General features: G+C 34.7%; 1 protein-coding gene across 1 annotated transcript; it reads right to left on the bottom strand.

The window, feature by feature from the left end:
- Positions 1 to 1,749: 1,749 nt before the first annotated feature.
- On the bottom strand, positions 1,750 to 23,583 carry PSMA3 (proteasome 20S subunit alpha 3). Its single transcript, XM_024567673.3, has 11 exons — positions 23,492 to 23,583; positions 20,854 to 20,936; positions 15,861 to 15,984; positions 13,063 to 13,164; positions 12,905 to 12,978; positions 10,161 to 10,233; positions 9,231 to 9,296; positions 5,900 to 5,946; positions 3,443 to 3,510; positions 2,466 to 2,530; positions 1,750 to 1,906 (listed from the first exon to the last, which is right to left on the bottom strand). The coding sequence occupies exons 1-11, from the start codon at positions 23,510 to 23,512 to the stop codon at positions 1,862 to 1,864; spliced, it is 768 nt and encodes a 255-aa protein (XP_024423441.1). The 5' UTR covers positions 23,513 to 23,583; the 3' UTR covers positions 1,750 to 1,861.

Here is a 23,583-nt window from a genome sequence, read left to right as displayed (position 1 = left end):
AAAAGCGTCCAGAGTTAGTCAACACAAAACGCATAATCTTCCATCAGGATAACGCAAGACCGCATGTTTCTTTGATGACCAGGCAAAAACTGTTACAGCTTGGCTGGGAAGTTCTGATTCATCCACCATATTCATCAGACATTGCCCCTTCGGGTTTCCATTTGTTTCGGTCTTTACAAAATTCTCTTAATGGAAAAAATTTCAATTCCTTGGAAGACTGCAAGTGTCACCTGGAAAAGTTCTTTGCTCAAAGAGATAAAAAGTTTTGGGAAGATGGAATTATGAAGTTGCCTGAAAGGTGGCAGAAGGTGGTGGAACGAAAGGGCGAATATGTTATTTAAAAACCAAATGGACATTTTGGCCAACCTATTCTTTAAACCATTTTTCTTTTTTAGGTACCAAGGTTATCATCAAGCTTTACAGTAATCAAGGTATCACTGTTTTATAAAAATAAATTTGTAGTCTTGTCCAAAGTAAAATGTCCCAGCTTTTTTTTTTTTCTCAGAGGCTAATCTGTCTCAGTAGCGTAGTTGCATAGTGCACTATAGCTGAACCTAGGTTATTAAACCTGTATGTAATATGAAAATCCATTGGTTGAAGAGCTGGGTTTATCGACTTTTAGATTTATCTGATGTTATGGCATCTATACTAGTTTTCAGGTGCCTTAGGTTCTCAAATTCAAGTTTCTTTAAGACCACTCTTTCTTTTAAGATGGGTTATTAGCTATAGTGATACAAATAAGAATTCATGTCCTCACAGTACAATAATAGGAGATCCATATACTGTACTTACTTTGGAAGTTTGCAAAAGTAGAAGAGTGGGCCATAGGTTGGCTTCGGGATAGTCAGCTTAGTAATTACCTCTCTATAGATAGATCCAGTTTAAAATTGTGTAGGTGTTTGGCCAAGGCCAACACTGGTGTCATTCTGAGTTAAATGTATGAGTTGTAAAATGTAACAGGCAATTTTATATAAAATAAGCCATGGTAATGAGATTGGTTTTGGCTTATTTGTGTAGTAGTTAGCTACTGAAGTACAATGATTGGCTATTTGAACTATTCAAACCCAGAAGTACCCTGCGGCTCGACTCAGTAATTAGATTACCTTCCTAGGAAAGCAGGACAGTTGAATGGAGTGATACTGGCCTGAACCCAACAAAGGGTATGTTCACTTGGTATATCAGCCTGAATTCAAATTGTTCCTGCTGTAGATAATACTGTTCAGGTTATGACAATTGTTCTTGCAGACCATGATTGAATATTCCTTAGTAGCAACTCTTTTTACAGAGCACCTCCACATAGATCCTCATTTATTTCTTAGCATAAAATATGGTCATTTTTATTTTACAGATTGAGAAATTTAAGTGACAGAATAGCAATTTTGTGGATATTTCAATCTACAATAAAATGGAAAAAAATACATTCTTGTATGTGTGTACCTATAAGTTAACAGTGGCTGATGACCAACAATCATTTTACTAAGTACAAAACTGGACAGTGGCATCAATTAATTGCCTATTTACTGCATTGGTAGGTACTTTTTACACAACATCCCAGCAGGATATGATCTTAAATTCTAGCTTAGTGAAGGAATGGAGCTTTGAATTTAATCTGATTCCAAAGCCTCTGCTTGCAGTATTTTAACTAAGGAATTTTTAAATAGGCATAAATCTACATTTCATTGCTATAAGTAAATGTGTTCAATTACCCCCACCAATTTTGTCAAGCATATATTAATCAAACTTCAGTGATTACAAGACAAAAATTTAATGAAAATTGGTCAGTGGGTATGTAATAATCCAAGAGGCAAAATAGTTACATGGGGGCTGTATTAGAAATTTAAAATAAATGCTGAAGTAAATGTTACATATTGTCATCATCTGATTCATCTTCTTCCTTTAAAGATTCCTGTTAGGAGAAAAAGTTTAAAATCAATTTTTAATATTGTAACAACCTGAATCAAATCAGCCACTTACTAAAAATTCTTTGTGACTTTGCCCTGGCTGGTGTGGCTCAGTAGATTGACTGCCAGCCTGCAAACTGAAAGGTCGCTGGTTCAATTCCTGGCTAGTCCCCAGTTGGGGACATGTGAGAGGTAACCAATTCATGTATCTCTGGTGCATTGCTATTTCTTCCCCTTTCTCCCTCCCTCCCTCTATCTCTAGAAGTAAAGAAATAAAATCTTTTTTAAAAAATTTAACTTAAAAAATGAACACTGGGTTAGAATAAGGTACCCAGATAAAGAAAAGTATAATTAAATATATCTTGTCTAACAGCCAGCTGACTTTTTGATAGAATATGCACAATACAATATGAAAAAAACCTTTGCTACTTTCACCAAAAGGGGGGGGGGCAACTTCACCCCACTGAGAAGAATAACCTAGAAAATTTCTCTTTAGTTCAACTCTTGTTATTTAATATAAATCATTAATATATATTTCCATGTGTTTTCATGCAGTGAATTTACCTTAGCATATTTCTCCGCCTCTTCCCTTATATCTTTTGGAACAATTTCATGTCTTCCTTTAGTTACTAGAAATGAAGCCACATACTTAAATGAATTAAAAATGAAGACTATATTGTGATTTGTGATACCATGTGATATACACAATTCATAGTTAAGGTCCATCCAAGATTAATGTAAAGTTGTACTTTCAGTAATAACAGATGCTTTGAATTCATTTTTGTGTTCTCTCCACAGCCATAAGAAATTAAACCCGCTCAAATGTAGCCTTTATAGAAACAATAAATTATGCTATGATTTATCCTGATGACTTTGAAGTTCTATGGTTACCATGCTAGAAAGAAAAAGTTGACTTCTTAGTAGTATCTTTTAAAAACATGAAATGGCTATTTTCAAAAGTTAACAAACTAGTCACAACTTCAGTCAATTATTAGGCAGAACTTTCCCTTTCAAAAAACATTACCTGGTAAATTTGTTCAGGCTTTCTTTGTTCTGTATCCAAACACACTTTGGCAATACCTACTACAATGGAACATATGTCTATTTCATGACCCAGCAATTCTACTCTTAATATATTTCTAATAGAAATGCTATGTTGGTGTACCAAGATAATTGTACTTAATGTCCACAGGGGGGAAAAAAAAAAAAGCTACTGTCCAGCAACAGAAGAAACAACTGGTAATTTAACCAAGAAAACACTATTCAACAAGGCAAGTAAATACTAAAAATACACAGCCACACAAATGACTTACACAAATACAATGTTGAAGAAATCAGGGACAAAGAATACATACTGTATAATTCCATTTATATAAACTTCAATAGGCCAAACTATGGTGTTAGAATTCAGGATGATGCTTGCTTTTGGGGGAGAAGGTACAGAACTGATTTAAAGGAGGCCTTTAAACCTTACTTTAAAGTAGTAAGTTTGGTTTGGTACAGAAAACTTGGAAGACAATAAATGCACAACAGTAACTTACTTTCACCAACCCAGCTGAGCTCCAGTTCAAAAGCTTTATCCTTAACTTCATCATGCACTATATAAATTCTAGAACACAAGAGGGGAAATTATAATCATTTGGTTATTTACAAACACTGTATGTAGTTCATGTACCTAGTCAGCACAAATTAGAATACCCATTCCTTGTATAAAATTATAACTATACACATAATAGAGTTTATATTTATGAACACTAGAAAATAAATTACACGAGGATTGATGAACACTAATGACCAATATACCTTTAAAACTCATACTTGTATATTTTGATACATTGTTTTGGAAACATAACTAAAAACTCATAAGGGACACAAATGGGAAAAGGCCATCATCACCTGTGCCTTTCAGGGTATTTGTTTTCTCCATTAACTGATTAAGTTTGCAGTTGTCAGTGGTCTCTTATCTGCAACTTCTTGGCAGGAATCTTTTTAAATTCTTGCGCATTTTCCCATTAACCTGGCCTTCAAACGACAATATGTGCCAAATTGCAGCAAACAAGGAGGCACTGTCACAACACATTCAAGTAAAAATTTAAGTACCAGAGCAAAGCTTTCCTATTTTATATTTTCCACCATCTTACATACTTTACTCTTAGAGGGCATTCCTAACACCTTGCTATAATACGAAAAATCATCTTGCTTTTCTGAAACTCCATTTTACTAAACAATTCAGGGATGGCTTTCCTACATGGAACTAATTAGTGTGTACTGTTATAGCTAAACATAAAAGGTCTGGTAAGGGCTAATTTTCAGAATTATTTTTCAGTGAAGAAATTTGAGTTTATCATGTTAAATCTGTTACACAATGAGGATTACTTTTTTTATATATATGTATATTTTAATTTTATTTATTTTTAGAGGGGAAGGGAAGGAGAAAGAGGGAGAGAAATATCAATGTGTGGTTGCCTCTCGCATCCCCTGCCACTGGGGACCTGGCCCCCAACCCAGGCATGTGCCCCGACTGGGATTTGAACCTATGACCCTTTGGTTCACAGCCCACGCTCAATGCTTTGAGCTACACCAGTCAGGGTGGATTAATTACTTTTTAAAAAGTGTGTTCTGCTTCACAACTAGAAAGGGGAGCAGGCGAGGGGAGTAATAGGAGTGTTGGAAAATTAGGCCTTTTAAAATTATAAAATACTTCTGAGATTTTAATATAAAGAGATTTAGTATACTTACTGTTTCATAAAAGAATGCTCTAGGATTTTTTCCCTTGCCTGTATTAGATGTAAAATTGGAGACACTTGTACAAAGAGCTGACTGACTAGACTGTGTTCCTGTTGATAGAGGTGCTGTGAATTCTCTGGAGAATTATGTTTACGACTTTAAAATCTGAAAAGCTAACTGCAGAACCAGCATTTTATTGGATTTTTTGGATATTAAATGCCTGCATTCCTTGACCTAGAAGAATTAAGGAGCATTGCCAACTCAGGTTTACTGGTTTTGTTGTTCCTTACTACTAATTACTACACAGCATTTGGCCCTAACTGGTGTGGCTCAGTGGACTGAGTGCCAGCCTGCAAGCCAGTTCAATTCCCAGTGTAGGGCACATGCCTGGATTGTAGGCCAGGTCCCCCAGTGGGGTAGCACATGAGAGGCAACTACACGGTGATGGTTCTCTCCCTCTCTTTCTTCCTTCCCCTCTTTAAAAATAAATACAATCTTTAAAAAAAATAAAGTTTAAAAAAATAATTATTACATAGCATTCTACTACATACTTATAACATGAACCACTTCAGTCTTTCTTAAATTCTTTTAAAATGTTTTTGAAATACTAAGCTGGACATCTTGTTACAAGAACTTTTATCATTAACATTATCTTGTCCAAAGAAACATTGTGTAAATGAGTTAATTTCATGGATCACATACAGAAATAATTAGCTGTAAACCAAAAATAAAGCCCTGGCTGGTGTAGCTCAGAGGATTGAGCGCAGGCTGCGAACCGAAGGGTCGCCAGTTCAATTCCTAGTCAGGGCACATGCCTGGGTTGCAGGCCAGGTCCCTGGTACGAGGTATAAGAGGCAACCACACACTGATATTTCCCTCCCTCTCTTCTTCTCTATCCCTCTCTCTAAAAATGAATAAATAAAATCTTTAAAAAAGAAAGGAAAATAAAGTTTGTAAGTTAAAAGTACTATTAGACTTCTGAAATTTGGGAAGTTGGGAACTATGAAATGAAGTACCTAGAGGTTCACTATATCCTCCTACCCTTAAATTCTATCATCTAAGCAGAAGTTTATTTTGTCAAAAGGTATTTTTCCCATTTCATTCATTGTCACTTAAAATGTGAATATTCTCTTTAATTTTCCTTCAAATAGTAAATTCACTTTCTAAAATTATGCCCTGTTATCTTCAAACAAAACAGCCTTTTTGAATTAATGTATAAGGTAAGGTAAAGTTAAGTATTTTTGGCAATGGTCAGGAAAATTTCAACTTACATTTTTGCAACTTCTTTAACAACATCACGACAGGTCATTTCTTTCATCTACAGAAAATAACACACAGTAAGTTATGAGTTAAATACTTTCCACTTGTGTAACTATTTTCAGATTTTTTTTCACAACCTCTATCAACAACCCATGCTCTTGAGATAGATTCTCAGATATAAAACCAAGGAAAATAACCTAAAATCTCAAAAGACCAGAACCTGTTTCTTGATTCAATTTAATGTTTTTAAATTATTATGCCAAAACATATTCTGGACACATAATTATGCGTACCACTAGTTTTGTGATAAATACTAAAATTTATAAAAATCTATATACCCTTCTAGTCTATTCACAGGCAGACTTTGATGTTTAAAAGATTGGATATCTTTTTTTCTTTATAACCAATTTGGGAAAATAAAATGCAGACAAGCCATGCATATTTCCTATAAAGACATGCAGAAATGTGTAAGATAAAATGTTCCCTGTGGAATTATTCAACACAAAATTTATGACAAAAAATGCAAAATATTGGGGAAAGCTATGAAGAACCAAGATTTATTTGAGTGGGTTCTTAGAACATAGTTGCATTTGGTTTGATTTCGAGGAAACAAATGAAATGGCAAAAGTGGGAGGCCAAAGTCTTAATATTACAATTAGCATTCTTAAAGTGAACATTTGGAATCGCGGTAGAAGAAGAGCCCTTAGGGTGCCCATCAGAGTTTATATACGGTCGGTACTGGAAATCACCAATGCAATGTTTTAGTAGGCATATGGGTTTCTGAACACGTGACAAGATTAAACAATGAGCAAACTGGCATTCATATTCTGGATATGGTGGGAAGGATGGAAATGGTAAATAAAGGGTATTCACCAAGCAGACCAGACTTGAGGTGATTCAGTTACTTTACCTCTAAATTAGGTTCATTAATATTTTTGATTTAATTTTTAAAAATCTTGGTGCTCTGTATCTACACAACCATATGAGGAAGCAGGACCAACAACAAAAAGCATACTACTGAATTAAATTTAAGAATACCAGTCTTGTCAGGAAATAGACAAATCCAATATGTAGAACCAACTACAAAAGCAACTGCCATGGGCTCTTCAAAAAAATTAATATTGCGGGAGGAGAGGACTTAAATTAGTAGGAGAGGCATAAGAAACAAATTCAGCCCTGGCTGGTGTGGCTCAGTGGATTGAGTGCCGGCCTTCAAACCAAAGGGTTGCCAGTTCGATTTCCACTCGGGGTATATGCCTGGGTTTTGGGCCAAGTCCCCAGTAGAGGGTGTGTGAGAGGCAACTAGATATTGATGTTTCTCTCTCTCTCACCCTCTGTCTAAAAAAAAAAAATTCAGCCCTGGCTGGTGTGGCTCAATGGATTGAGTACTGGCCTGCGAATCAAAGGGTCACGGGTGGGGGGCACACGAGAGGCAACCACACATTGACGTTTCTCTCCTCTTTCTCTCTCCCTTCTCTCTAAAAAATTCAGTGTGTGAACCTTAATTACATCATGGTTTGAAAAAGTTGCAAATGGCATTGTTTATTGAGGCAACTCGATATGGACTGAATATTATTTAGATGACATGTTAGGTGTGATAATGGTATTCCAAGGTGATGAATATGGAAGCATTTAGAAATGCAATGTTATGATGCTGACAAATTTTGTTTCAAGTACATAAAAATAGCATACAAGTGGATAAAATGTTGGAAAATATTAACTGCAATCTAAATGCAGATATTTGTTGTATGTACTATTCTTATCTTTCCTGGTGTTTAAATTTTTTCATGTTACAGTAGGGGTAAAGAAAAGGAATACTAATCTTTATACTTTTGCCCTTATGGATTAAGTTCTATATTTAATAAATTAATTGTATCATTCAAAGGCAAACTTAAGTAAATGTGAAAAGGCAAGTTTTAAATGACAAATACATTTTTACATGTTTGTGAAGTTTTTATTTCACTTAAGTACTATTTTCGGTAAACACATCAGAAGAAAAACAGGCCAGAGCAATGATGTAGAGCAGTAGCTGACAAACTTTCTGTAAAGGGCCATATAGTAAAAGTAAATATTTTGGACTTTATAGTTCATACAGTCTTTGGTCCCTGTTCCAACTATCAAACTCTACTGTTACAATGCAAAAGCAACCATAAACTGAATGTGGCTGTATTCCCAAAAAACTTTTAAAAGTAGAAAGTGTACCATAGTTTGTTCATCCAATTTAGAGCATGTTTTTGTCATTTAGGTATACATTTTTCTCAACTGAAGTGATCTTGCTCAATTCTCATCTAGGATTTAACCTCAGAAAGACAAAGGACACTTGACTGATCTAAATACTCTCTTCAAATTTCTACACAAAGGAAGGAAAGATGAAAGCAAAAGGAAAATGAGTAGAAGATGGGAACTTAGTGCTAGATCAGGAAGTGTATGTATGATGGAAAAGAACACTGTAAGGTCTAGGAACTCTTCATAACCAACGTATTTCTATGATTCTAGCCAGTGTGTTTAACCCAGGGTTGTGTTGGGGCTAAGTGATGTCTAAGATCCTTTTGTCAATTTTATAAAAACATCAAACATGAATTAGGCTGATAGGTGTAAAACGCGGCATTACATTCCAAGCGCTAAGACGATGTTCTATACAGACTAGCCTTAAATACATTGAATGAGTAATTGAGCAAAGTCCCACATTAACAGTAAATTGATATGAAAATTGTCTCATTGTAATTTATCAAAATACTGATAAATCACATGCCTCTCTTTTTGGTAACTTTCTGATAAGCATTAAAGAGTTGGCAGACACTGTTTTAATATTAAGTTGATCAATTTGGCTAAAAGGAAAACCAGCACATTTTTAAGAAGACATCTTTACACTATTATGAATTTCTGGCTCTTGGAAGAAGTGGGTAGTTGGCACAAGACAGGGTTCCATGCCTTCTGTGGGTAGGAACAAAGGAAAGAGAAGCACTGGAGCAGTCAGACTCTTGTAAGACCTCCACAGACAAAAGTGCTCCTGAGAAGAGATGATATAATAAAACACCAAAGTTCTCCACCTAAGGCGCACCCAGGAATGGGCTTGAAGGATTTTGTAAAATTATATGATAATTTGTATCTGGTTTAAGGGTTTATAATAAGCAGACATCAAAATCATGAAGGAATCCATGATACAATTCTACGAGTAATATGTTACCAGCTTTCTTATTCAGCTACTTAGCTTCAATAAGCTCTGCTCCAAACAGCAAACCACACTATATCCTTGGTCAAAAAGGTTTAGTTTGTGGAGGTAAAACTTCATTACTTGAGGATAATGTTGTAGCAAAAATTCAAGCATTAAGTATGTATTACCTGAAGCTTTTCTATTTCTGTCTTTGCAGCTTGCCTTGCTTTGCCAATAGCACAGCCCCAATAACCCTATTTAAAAGAACACACACCAATGTATATACACATATATATATATATCATTCAGGTAACATACTATCATAAATCATTGATGATTACTGTTTCTATTTAAAGGTTAATGAAAGGATGGTTAAATGACTTTCGAAAACAAGTATGTTGAAATAGTCAAACACATCCTAATGAATAACAAAGGGCTCAAAAAACTTAAAACACCAAACTTAATTCTAGAATAATATGGATTATTTTTAATAAAGGTATATCCAAAGAAAAACTAATTACATCATTATATGCACTTCATGAACAAGAGACATTTTAGAGTAGGAATGAAAAAAATTATTAGCATTATAAAAATGAAAAAAGTTATTCTGAAAGAAAGAAATCCCTGAGTTCTACACTCTAAATCATTCTTTTTTATATTAGCCAGTTATTTTTCATATTAAAGGATGTCCATTTATACTTGTATATAATTACAAAATATAAAGTCTTCACTTATTTTTTAAATAGTAAAAACCATAAAAATCTCAGAAGACAGTTAAGATAATTAGAGAAAGGTCTAAGAAATCCCACTGAAAATCCTATTTTAAAAGTGAAAATAACATATAGTTTCAAAACACTGCTAATATTGACAATAATGAAGAAAATATCACATGCTCAAAAATTTATGTTCACTATGCAGTTTTTATAAACAGCATACTGAAAACCACAAATCTTTCTTCTGCCTCACATTCATAGGTTTTTGTTAGTCATGATAACAAAATGTTACTTTCCTCGAATGAATAAATTTTAAAGAAACTTCATGTAATCTAAATATACGATCTCAGTACTCATGAATTACCATTAAACTAAAAGAATTCCATATGATTCCAAATTACTCACATATGAAACACCTGATGGGTCAATCATGTAGAGTTGTGCACCGTCATTCACAGTGTAAGACCCTAACATGAAACTGCATAAAAGTAAATTAATTGTTTAAACCATGGGCTTTAATATCATAAAAGTATTTTAAAAACACAGTGATAAAAATGAAATTATACTAAGACAAACTACTTACATACATGTAACTCATTATACAGTTTGATAAGGTAGTTTCAATAAAAACTAGTACATTTTTGAAGCCAAAATTCATGTGGTTTTGTTTACTTAGTATTAAACATTCTGATGAAACTTTCCTGGAAGGATAGCAGTGAAGACAAAGGAGTACTGGTACATGCAAAACTAGTAAGAAGGCCCAACAGGTAAAAACATAAATAGGAAGAAACCAGGATGACAAAATTCCTGATGTGAGTACACTAAATCTACCTCAAACTCTTGTTCCATTCTTCATCCTTTTTTGGCTATTCCTCCAGTCATTTTTCTGAAATAATCTAAATTGGTTCAATGTACTTTTATATGCCCAACAAATTAAAATTAGGCTATTAAACACTCATATGAATTACTGATTTTCTAAAATTTTGACTTCTTTCCTTTAGAAGTAGAATAGAAACCAGGCTAATCTTATATATCATTTCATGTACAAAATACCGTTAACAGACACCAGTCCAATTCCCTACTATCACTCCATCTTCCACATGGCTATGAGCCTTAACTTTCAGAATATATAACTGATTATCATTATTCTAAAATCTTCAATGTTTTCTTAGTATGGAACAGTCTTCTCTATGATCTGGCTCCTTTATCTTCAATACTGTATAAATCTTACAGTCTAGACACCAAGTATACTTGACTACTTCCACATTACCTGAAATGCCTGTGTAGTTTCATACCAGTCACTCTGCTTGAAATACCTTCATCAATCCCCCTACATTTCACACCCTCCTTTCCTTGCCAGCTCTCCAGAAAGAGGCCATTCCCTAACTGGGTATAGTGCTCCACTATACTCAGTACATACATTTATCATATCACCTCTTAAATGATACTTATCTTTGTGCCCCCCATCCATCTATGACTGACTCGTAGCACATACTGAATATTTACTGAAAAAGTCTTCTCTTCTACACTATTCTCCCTTAAAAACAGAACTGATGAATTAAGAGCTCAGTTGAAAGGTTAAAAATGAAAGGTAGTTTAGAAAGTCTAAAAGCAAAGTGTTTCATAATGTAATTTAAGTGAGAACCTTAAAAACGACTAATATAAAAAACATCCACAAGTCGAACTTATTGCTGATAGCACTCATGTTTTCTCTGTTCTACTTAATAATTTAAATATGATGATCATAAACACCTCAAAGGTAGGACTACAGCTAATAAACTTACTTTCTACAAACTTTTAACAGTGGCAAGCACTCAAATTATTAGTAAATATTCATTCTCATCAAACATGACCGACTTATTTATTTTTCAAAAGATATAAACTAAACATTTCTTATTTGAGGGAAATCCAGAGTAATGACAGATCTCTCAGAAGCTGTATTGGCCTTTTTTTAAATCCTCACCTGAGGACATTTTTTCATTGCTTTGAAAGAGAGAGGGAGGGCGGGAGAGGGAAGGCAGCGGGGAGGGGAGAGAAACATGGAAACATTGATTGGTTTCCCAGACCGGGACTGAAGCCAAAACCTTTCGGTTAAGGGTAGATGCGCCAACCAACTAAGCCACATTGGCCAGGGCTGTATTTGAATATTTACATGTACTCTAGGCCTTAATGCAATTGAATCTCAGCTTTCCCCCAAAATAAAAATACCAGCATTCCACCTTAACAATAATAAGAAACAGACTAACAGGAACTTAAAATGTAATTTTGTATGGGTTCATTACAAAATTCCCATTCAAGAGCATTTTACCTAACTGCTTAAAGTATACAGATAGAAATTAGTGAGAATACTGATATGTCAGTATAGTTGGCTACCTAATAATGACATACGAGACGTACAGAGTATCAATCTGCAATTTCCTGAGAATGTCAGGGTCTAACATCAGAGAATTTTTTTTTAATTGAAAAATAATTGACATACATCTCTGTACCAAAGTTTTAGGTGTACAGCATGACAGTTTGATTTACATATATTGTGGAATCATTACCACTATAAAGAGAAAATTTTTTTCCCTTCTGATAACTCAGATTTTACTCTTAACTTTCTTATATATCATACATCAGTTTTAAGTATAGTCATCAGGTTGTACATTACATTCCTAGTACTAATTTATTTTATAACTGGAAATTTATACCTTTAGACCAGACCACCTTCCTCTAAAAATTAATTATAACAGATTAAGAACATATGAGTTCCATGTTTTACCATCAGTTCAAGTCTGTATACCCCTGGCCAGGTAACTCAGTTGCTTAGAGCGTCATTCCAATATGCCAAGGTTGCAGGTTCAATCCCTGGTCATGGCACATATAAGAGTCCACCAATGACTGCATAAATAAGGAGAACAATAAATCAAGTGTTTCTCTCTCTCTCTCCTGCTCCCTTTCTCTGTCTTTCAACTCTCTCAGTAACAAAAAAAGCCTGTATAGTATTTTTCTCAAAGTTTTTATTTTTATGTACATGGTTGTAGTTAATCAGTGCCCTAACATTTCTTAGTAATAGTTCATATTTCAGGGGTATAAAAGGTTAAAATGCTGGTAAAAACAGATACCTATAGTACAGATCTTACTGAGTATCTCGGAAAATGGCATACCTGCAGCCAAAAGGTCTAACAGCACTGTAGAGTGTATATGCATGTACATACATGGCCACTCTGTCTGCAAGATGCTGGAGGAGGGGAGGAAAACAGAAAAGCTTATTAATATACTTCTATTATTGTTCAAACGCCTCCTCAACATGTCATCAACTTACTTTTAGTGGAATGTCATAGCCAAAGTTAGACCTAAAGTTGGAAGCTTCTTCTCTTGCAATGTCTGCTAAAGAACGAGCGTCTGCCAACAAACCGGCTACTGCCTAAAAGAAAGTACCGATTTAACATATATACCCATCATAAATCAAGGAAAGTATGTAATTATTGTAGGCTTTTAAAACATTCAGCAAGCATCACCATTAAAAATAAGTTTTTTTAGCTTAAAGGTCTTCTTCATAAGACTTTCTGGCATTTTGATGCTTGAGTATGGCATTACAATTTAGAAATTTACCAAGTGTGACTTCATTGCTTTGTCCAATGATCACATTCAGAAGGAGTATTTCTATAATAAATCCTACATATGTATGAAGAATATAAGAGTAAAACAAAAAGAATTTAAAAACTATTGGTCTTGGTAAGGGTTGCTCTTTTCTTTCTTTAAAGCAGTTCTATGTTCAAAAAGTTAATAAAAGTTTTGGTCTAAACAGCACAAATTCAAATCTCCCTTTTCCACCACCTGACTAATAAATTGTAATGCCAAGCCAAAATGTGATAAAACACTGTCTTCTAAGATTGGTGGCTTACAACTGCAGTTACCAAACCATGTACTGAACTATCCTAGGGCACTGTAGTGAACTCAAGAGTTGTGGGACATTAAGTTTGGGGGAAAGATTTGTTTGACAGTTCAGTTTCAACACTAGATCATTCATGCTCCTTTCAGTATCATCATACCACTCAGAAGCTGGGTTGCTGTAACAAAAAATAAGTACTGTTCAAAAATCAGTATGGAACAGGAAATGAGGGGGCAACATGAAATCTGATTCCAAAGTTTAAGAAGTTGTGCAGTGCACATTAACTGTGATTGTTTAAAAATAAAAATATATTTCTTTCATCCTATGTGTATTTCTATATAGCTACTAAGTTTTTAGGACATAAACACTAACTTGTTTTGACCTAAATGCATAACAAAGAGAACAACTGGGTAGGTTGTTGTTTTTTTTTGGCCTAGGGAAGCCATGGGGAAAAAAATTACTGGAGCATGGGTACTAGGAACCAAAAAGTCTAGGAACTGCTTGGTTAGGAAATTTGCCGAATTTAGAAGTGATATCAGAACTTTGTATAGCCTTTTATCTATTGCTACCTACTAACAGGATGATAAAACACTCATAACATGCTAAGGATTTTACATGATCATTTTTGACTTTTCCAATAACTGTATAAGGTAGGTACTATATTACCATTGTAGTTTTGCAGGTGAGGAAACTAGTGTTTAGAGTAATTTTCCCAAAGTTACCCAGCCAGTAAATTTCACCATTCAGAAGGAGTATTAAATCCACTATTGCTTTGGAGAAGGCTTATTGTGCAGTCTTAATAATTCTCAAATCATTTGAAGTTGACAATTGTAGAAATACAACATTAATCCTTCACTGTTCCCAACCCTCTTCAATGTCCATCTAATTGTTTTACCAATTTCTGGCTATAAGGAATGCCGTTAGTTTCCTGGCTTTAAATAAAAAATGTTATCAATTTGAAAATTCTAGAACAACAGTTTTTCTATCCCTAAAGTGCCTATAAGCATGCATTATTTTTTTCAAAATACCTTTACGTAAAGTTTTTTTACTGAGTGAAGGACTGCCTATTTCACTAGTTTCCCTCCTATCAGCTAGGTTACAATGTGCCAAGTTTCATAAAAACTATCCGTTTCACTGGCAACAATAAATTTGTTCAGGAGAGAAACTATGTTCAGAAAAAATAATCACTGAAGAGGAAAAAAAAATTTATGTGTAGATTCACAGTCAACTGGCTGTATGTTAGCTGTCCCTTTTGTGTTTGTGTGTAACCCATCTCATTGAGAAATACCAAAGCTCACAGCAGAGTGAGTGTGTTCTACAGGATCTCTCGCTGCAGACTGGGCTCTGGAGTGACATGTAAACCATGCAAACCCAAAAGTCTGAATCCCAGCTTATATCCTGACCAGCTGTAGAGATCTGTTTTCTCATCTGTAAAAATGGGATTAGTATTACTTTCACTGGGTTGTCAGCATTAAATGAGATAATTTATATATAAAGAGCATCTGGCACAGTGCCTAGCACACAGGTTTTCTCATTTCTTCCTAGCTTTTTCAGTAAGCAGGGTTAGAAGCCTTTCTTTTCTTTTTTTTTTTTAGGTTATTCTCACTGAAAGAAGTTTGATATTCATATAGGACGACTTCAGTATACACCAGTAATGTATTTATTACTTGCCTTGCAACTGTGCAAAGTAGTCACTCAAGACACTGGCTGCATGAAATAAGTTAAATACAGTGATACCTATGAAACTATTCAAAAGGATGTATTCCACTTTTCCTTTCAGTAAACATCCTTTCCTGGTGCTCCACTTACTATATAGGTATCCTCTGTCTGATAACATCTTCAGTATGACAGCAATCCCCACAAGGGATACAAAACCCTAAAGACTCTTTGACCCTTCAGAAAATGCCCTCATCAGTGATCTATGCTGCCGAGATCTCTTTTCTACACATATTTCTCACCCCTCTCCCCTCATCCTTTTCTTAAGGCACTTGGTTTTTCATATCAATTTCCAATCAAGTTATGAGAATGCTACCGTTCTTTTAGATAGTGAACTATTCACAAACCAGTAACTGTCTGTAATTACTTCTGTGGCTGCTCTCTGATCTGTTTCTGCCTCAATGCTGAAGTGAAAAAATGGGTTCTTATAATCACATTTTAATATATTCCAATCAGTTACTTTATAAGAAACTGGAAAAGGCAAAAACAAACCTTTTTAAAAGTGACCTTACCATTCCAACATGCCGATCAACATTAAAAAGTCGTTTGTTGGAACCTTCCTCATAAAGTTTAGAAAGGACTAATTTTTCTACCCCAAAGACAACGCCATCTTTACATCTGATTCCAATAGCTGTACTGAAACAAGCAGAAGAAAATTAATTTTTTTAATGAAAATAACCTCATAAACATGTTAAAACACAAAAATAGGTTAACATTTGGTTTTTTAAGCATGGCAAGTACTTTAAAACAAATACATTTGAAAACTAGAAAGGGGTAGTAAATTATATCCACGTAAGTATCATGTGACAAAAAAAATCTACCATATTGTATCATAAAGATATTAATGCATAAGTGAAAAAAAGATGCCAACAAAATATGTACAAAATGGCATAGTGTCTGGCATATGATAGTTATATTACAACAAATATTGACTAAATTCATGTCCATTAAAAACATTACATAATATGCATAGAAAAGACAGGCTATACACAAGCTAAAAAGTTAGTTGTGACCAATTTGGGTAGCGAGATTATGATTCTTTTTCTTTCATTTGTTCATTTGCTTTTTCTGCACTAACCACATATTGTTAGTAAGTATATAAAAGAATAAAATACATGTTTTATACAACTGTTAAAAACAAAGCAGATCTTAAAGTAATCTCAAATTGTGGAGAAATTATGTTGCCATTTTAAGATGAAAATACATTAATTACTTTATTCTTCCAATCACTTTAATACAGGGAATTCTGACTGGAAACAACCAGAAACATGAACAGGGCCACATATACATATGGCAAAGAAATGCAGACACTCCTTCCCCGACACGTTCCCGTATCTCCATTGGTTCCCCCATAAAGTTTAAACTTCTTGGCCCACCTTTCAAAAATCCTGAGAATCTGCAAAGCCCCTCTAGCTTATTCACTTCCCCATTATAAATCGAGTGCTCTATTGAACTCAACTTCACTGTCATCCCACAAATGCTTCATGTTAATTTCTGCTATTATGTCTTCATCTTCCTCACTGAACAGTTCTTTATTCTAATCTAAAAGTTCTCAAAAGTGCAGTCTGTGAATTCCCTTGGGGATCCCTAAGACCCTTTTAAGGGGATCTGTGAGGTCAAAATTATTTTCATAAATATACAAAGACATCATTTACCTTTTCCACTGTGTGGATGTTTGCACTAACAGTACAGTACAGAAGCACTGGTAGATAAAACTGCTGGCACATTAACACAAATCAAGGCCATAACAACAGATGGGAGTAGTAAACTACTAATTGTATTCTTCATTGCTATGCTCTCACAGTTTTACAAAAAATAACGGAACTTTTAGTTTAAGAATGTCCTTGATACAGCAGTAATTAATTTTATTAGATGACAACCCTTAAGTACCTGTCTTTTATGGAAGGTACTCAAAAGTACTTCTGTACATCAAAATAGAATGGCTACCTAAAGGGACAAGCATTGATAAAATTGTTTTTGAGTTGTGAATTTTCCCATGGACCACCTGTTTTTTACCTTCAACAAACATCAGACAAACTACAGTTTTTACACTTAAGTATATGGCAGATTTTTTCTAAAATGAACAAGTGAGCCTTTCACTTCAAGGAAAACAACTGATCATATTGTATTGTCAGTGATAAAATTCAAGTTTTTGCAAGCAAAAATTGGAACTTTGGAAACCATCCACCCCTGTGAGCTTGTGTTTCCCAATACTTACAATCTTATATGATCAGACTGATGGTAATATTAGTAAGTGTGATGTTTCTGATAGTTTATAACAAAATGTCAAATTTGGAAGATCTGTTATAACTCAGTCAACCAATATTTTCCAAATGACCAACACACAACGTTACAGATCATGCATGGGTAAAACATCCGAAGTACAAGACAACCCAACAGATTTTAATTTCCAAGTACAAAAAGTTTATTGTTAAGTTTTTAGACACCACACTGCAAAAAAAAAACCTTAAGAAATTATCATTTGTCTAGTTTTGGTGTAATATCATAGAGCAACATCTATAATTCTCTGAAAAGGCTATTAAAATACTCATTTTTTCAACTACATACCTGCATGAAGACTGATTCGCTTCACATGCTTCAATAAAAGTAACAACATATTATTGAAGCAGAAGCAGATATGAGAATCAGTCTTCTAGTAAGCTTCCATTAACCACTGAGAGTCACAAAAATGTAAAACAATGCCCCTCTTCTAGCTACATTTTTTTTTTTTTTTTTACATTTTGGATTAAGTTCTTTTTCATTAAAAATGTTACTAATATTAAATACTTTTAATAATGTTCATTTAAATCATTTATGTTAACATGCAATTGTGTTATTTTGATTGAATATTTTAAATTTTGTTTTAAAGCTTAACATAGTAAATATTAATAGGACTAGTAACCTGCATAAATAAAAGCCCTTTGGGGATCACAGTAATTACTGATAGAACCTATAGTCTACATTGAAAAAATGCTCTTTTGAGATCCTGTGTTTTTTTTTTCTAACAAGTATAAAGAGATCCTGACACCAAAGTTTTATTTATATTTTTGTTCTAAACAGTCTAGTCCTAATGTATTGCAATCTTCCTACCATATCCTGATTCCTCAGGGAGGCTAAAGGGGAAGATTATAATTTAATCTTTTGCATATTACCTCCTAGGGGCATACTTTTATAAAATTATGGTCACAGTATACATGTTGTAATGCAGTGCTTTTAAGTATTAACTTACATGTCATTATTTGTGTTTGTAGTTCCTGTACTTAACAGACATTCAAAAAAATTTGATTTTTAAATTCCCAAGATTAAATTTCTTTCTTTTAAAAAAATTAATCATCATTCAATGCAGGAATATAATCTTAAATCAAATTACTGAATTAAATGATTAAATGTTTTCTAACTATTAGTTTATATGCCAGAGTCTTAAGTAAATTAATATACAATCTAATTTTTCTAATTTCCACTTTTGTGCCCACACAGCACTTAAAAGATTTTCCAAATGTTTTTACATATATTTCATTCTTATTGTAAGGTATGTGAACTAGTTAGGGTAGATGTCTCCACCCCAAATTTTACAAACAAACAAAAAGTAACATTCAGAGGACTGAAAAGAGGACCCCTATATAATATCAAGTAGCAGCTAGGAGGGAAATGCACATCTTGTGACCCTCATCCAATATTCTGTCATAGATATCTTTAAAAGAGGTACTTTCCTAATATTTTTTTCTTTATGCAGGAAAGAATACATTTATTTTTAATGTTTCAATTTTTAAAAATTCCAATTTTACTCAAATGAAACTGTTTTAAACCATATTTAGATATACTTAATAGAAAACAAATTACTAAGATACACAGATCCTTATAACCTAGACTCAATTTTTTGGATTACAGATGGTTTCAAAATGTATTTCCAGTTTTTCTTAGTATTTCTCTTGCCAGTTTTTTACACTCAATGAAAGTGCAAGAAAGCAGAGGAGGAGAAAAACAGTAACTTCCTCAAGTCTTTTTCCAGGTCCCTGGTCTAAGAGCCTATCTTCCTTTATCAAAAGGAAGAAAATGTGTCAACTTTTTTCTTGAATTTGTTCTCTTCTGAACTCTACTAGACTTCATACACAATGACAAATACATTTTAGCCTAAATTCTTAACAGCCTTACTTCTATTATAGCATCAGATACTGACAGGTTGTAAATATCAGTATGTCTAATACAACTTTAAACACAAAATAAACTAACTTCGTTTCAAATCCTATAACAGGACTTAAAATGTATTTTTGTTCAAAAAATTTTAACTATTTCATAAGCCATTCAAAATCCACGTACCTTCTTTCTACCACTCAGAAGATGGCACAAAGAATGACTATTTATTCATTTAATAACTATTGAGGGCTTGCCAGGTGATAGCACATGCAAAAAACAAGTAACAGTCTCCACCCTCATAACTTCCATAATCAAGTATTAAATGTACTAGTAGAAATCCGAATAACTCAGTATTTACATGTAGACTTTTCTAAAATTCAACAAACAGTTCCCTATTCCATCTCTACCGCAAAAGTTTTCATTATGATGAAAATAAAAAAACAGCTGCTGTGGCTCAGTTGATCTGAGTGCCAGCCTGCAAACCAAGGGTCACTGGTTTGATTCCCAGTCAGGGCACATGGGTGAGGTGCAGGCCAGGCCTCTGGTGGGGGGTGCGTGAGAGGCAACCACACATTGATGTTTCTCTCCCTCTCTTTCTCCCTCCCTTCCCGTCTCTAAAAATAAATAAATAAAATCTTTTTTAAAAAACTGAGCTTCAACACCATTTGTTTAGAAGGCCTAAAGTCTTTGAGATCTGAGTGAGATGTATAAAAGAAATTCTTTTTTAAGTGTCCTTTAATTCATCCCAAAGCTGCTTTAGATTCAAAATACAATGATCATGTAATTATAACTGATAAAATTTCTTCAATAAAAGAAATTTTCTTCATAAAATTTGTCAGCAAGCTAATAATTTAACGAAAGTGTTATAGCAATGCCAAGAAATCGTTTTAGTGCATTATTCTAAACAATAAAACACAGAGTACAGGAAGTGAGTCAAACAAGAAAATATCTTATTAATCCTACATCTTTCTCTTTCTCTCTCTGAAGACCAATAGAAATTAAAAGTAAATAAATAAAAGGAGATGGGCTACCAAAAATGAAAATTAATTCAGTTTTATGTACTACACCTGAGACATGGTAAAATGTCCAAGTGGGTTAACACTGGCATCAACTGGGAACGTAGGACTGGGGCTCATGAAAAGATATGGCCTAAAAAAGAGATCTGGAAAAAATACTATACAAACAAACGAACAAACAAATTTTAAAAAGAGAAAGAAAAAAATCTGGAAATGACTAATAAATTGAGATTATTTTAGGGCACATATTATTTTGGGCCAAAGTAACATAACAAAGGCTAAGTACCAGAAATATACAAAAGGAGATATTAACTGGTTGAAATATGGTAATTTTAAGTAAAACAATGTTTCTTACCTACTATTTTCCACAGCCTTCATAGCATATTCAACTTGAAAAACTCTTCCATCAGGAGAGAATGTAGAGGCTGACAGGTCATACTGTGAGGAAAAGGGCAATAATTAGCCTCTAATGATGTATCCTGGGCAGTAATAACCTTACAATTCTTTTTCTAAACGACTTAAAACATCAGAAATGTGTGTTAAATCTCAACAAAGACTTTGTTTTGACCTGTCAGAGCAGCAACAGCAGCTCAGAGAAAAGTTATACACTTTAGGTTTCTGCTACTGAAAAGCAATAGATACAAGTCCTAGATAAAGTAAACTTTTTTCACACAAAACACAAAGCTCATGGTATGGCAGAAATTGCACTGGAGTCAGGCCACTCTAATTCACAGTGTGGCACTAACAAACCGAAGGACCTTAGACAAATTATTTAACATTCAAACATTTAATAAGCATCTATTAGTCACTATAAGGGCATACAAAGAATACTCCTTCTTTAATACCTTTACTTTAAATCAGACCAGGCACAAATCTAGGTGCTGGAGAAATGGCAGTAACCCAGAAAAGAAAGGACTACTGAAAACAAAACAGGGCGAACTACTATAGACTGGAGGAACTACTATAGACTACCTGATCAAGAAAGGCCTCGCTGGGGCAGTTTATGTCTTGTTATTTAGAGTGAGTCACAAATAAGGAGTAACTAGCCATTCTGGATATGGAGGAGCCATCCTGGCATTTGGCATACAGACCTAAAAATAAGCCTAGCACAATCAAGGAAAAGAAATAAGGCCACTGTTTCTTGAGCACTGTAAGGGGTAGAGAGAAAACTATATTAGAGATATGTAAGGAAGGGCCAAACTATGGTGAGTCTTCTAGGCTGGAGTATGAAGTTTACATTTTATTCTAAATGCAATAGGAAGCCATTGAAATTTAAACAGGGGGAGTAATATGATCTATTTTAAAAAAAATCATTCATCTGAGAAACGAATTGCAGAGGAGACAAGAGTAGATGCAGAGATCAGGTATTCCAAAAGTGGTACTTCAAATAAAAATAGATGGAAGGCAGAATCTTTTGAGGCAACCACCTCCCCACCTCCCCCCCACCTCAAAAAAAAAAACCCCTGCTAATGGACTCGCTCTAGGAATAAAGTATAAAAGAAATTAAAGGTAAATCAGATTTTTTTCTTTTTTTTTTTTTTTTGAGTAACAGAACTGGACCATTCACTGAGCTGAAGATTGTAGGAGATGCAAGTAGTATGTAAAAAAAAAAAAAAAGGAAAAGAAATTAAAGGTGCATTATAGTTTTTCATTTGAGCAACTAGAACTGGACCATTCACTGAAGACTGAAGGTTGTAGGAGATGCAAAATGGTAAAGAGAAAAGAAAATCCAGAGCTCTACTTTGGACATAGAGTTTGAACTGCCAATTGAACAATAAAGTGGAGAGAAATGTCAAGTAGACAGGTCTTACCCGAGTTAGAAGCAGAGAGAGGAGGAGATAGGCCCTAAGGTGCTTCCTGAATCTCAGTTTTCTGATGTGTTAAATGAAGATTCCTAACTCTACCACTGCAGTACCAAAATATCTCGTATGGTTATATTATCAAGTATTTTTACAGGGTTTGTATAATGAAACTATCAACTGAAGGTAACATTAATGCAGTTGCAAAGTCAATCTGCTACAATAGGCATTACTGAACTACTATTCCTAAAAAGTATATATATGACATAACTTTAGCATGACATAACCAAAAGGATGAAACCATTCCAAACGTAAGTTACCTGTTATCAAACTCGGAAAACCAGTATTTGGGCTTAATTAAAATGTTGAGAGCTGCAGAAACAGATGAACTAAGAAACCCATTACCCTATGCCCTAATGCAAAAGACCTATATATATTTCTAAAGAAAACTATACTTTCTGTATGGAGAAATACATAAAAGGAGTAAGCAAAATACTTTAGCTATGCAGTGCATTTAACAAAAGAAGGTAGTAAGCCGAAGATGTTAAGTCCAACTTCAAAATCCTCAAGAACGGTTAGGTCCCTAGCTAACCGCGGTAATGTGCTGTTATGTGACCTGTGCAGGAAAAGCTGGGACAGATTCTTCAGATTTCACTTTTCAGACCAGTTTTCTTCTTAGTTCTGTCCGGACAGGGTTTCCGGGGGGGTCATATTGAGTGGTCGATCACTACACTCGCAGGGAAGATGGAGAAGGCCCCGTGAGTCAGCAGCACCCTAACAATTGCATGGAACTGTCCCATGGAAAGCGGGGTCTCGGACCTTGGAATCTCAAGACCTCTGGCCTCAGTGGTTCTCACGCGGGGCTGACGCCCAAGCCCTTCACACTAATTCAGGCCCCACGAGTCTGCACTTTCAGTTTCCCTGAGAGGCTAAAGAAAGTGACTCAGCAATCCAAAGTGGTTCCAAATCTTACTGCTCCGCTGCCGACCCGTTACAGCTGAGCTTAAAAGCTTCCGGTCACCGTCACCGCAGACTCGGGCCTAAAAATTAGCGTGGGAAAAACACCTGAAAGCGGCCCACTTGGTCGAAGACAGTCCCGGTGCACCCCAAACTGGTGCACCCTAAGCGGCCTGTCCGACGTCCCTTCAACGCTAATCGTTTGACTAGACTATCACACCGAGACAACGCACTCACCCCGGTGCCGATTGAGCTCATCCTGTAACACCAGCCGAACGCGTAGAGCTTCAGGGCCTAAAGCGGTCCCTCTACCCCGCAGCCCCTCAGAC

This window comes from Desmodus rotundus, unplaced genomic scaffold (assembly GCF_022682495.2).
Source record: "Desmodus rotundus isolate HL8 unplaced genomic scaffold, HLdesRot8A.1 manual_scaffold_375, whole genome shotgun sequence".
Lineage (NCBI taxonomy): Eukaryota > Metazoa > Chordata > Mammalia > Chiroptera > Phyllostomidae > Desmodus > Desmodus rotundus.
The sequence above is the reverse complement of the archived record's forward strand: the minus strand, read 5'-3'. Positions and strand labels throughout refer to the sequence as shown.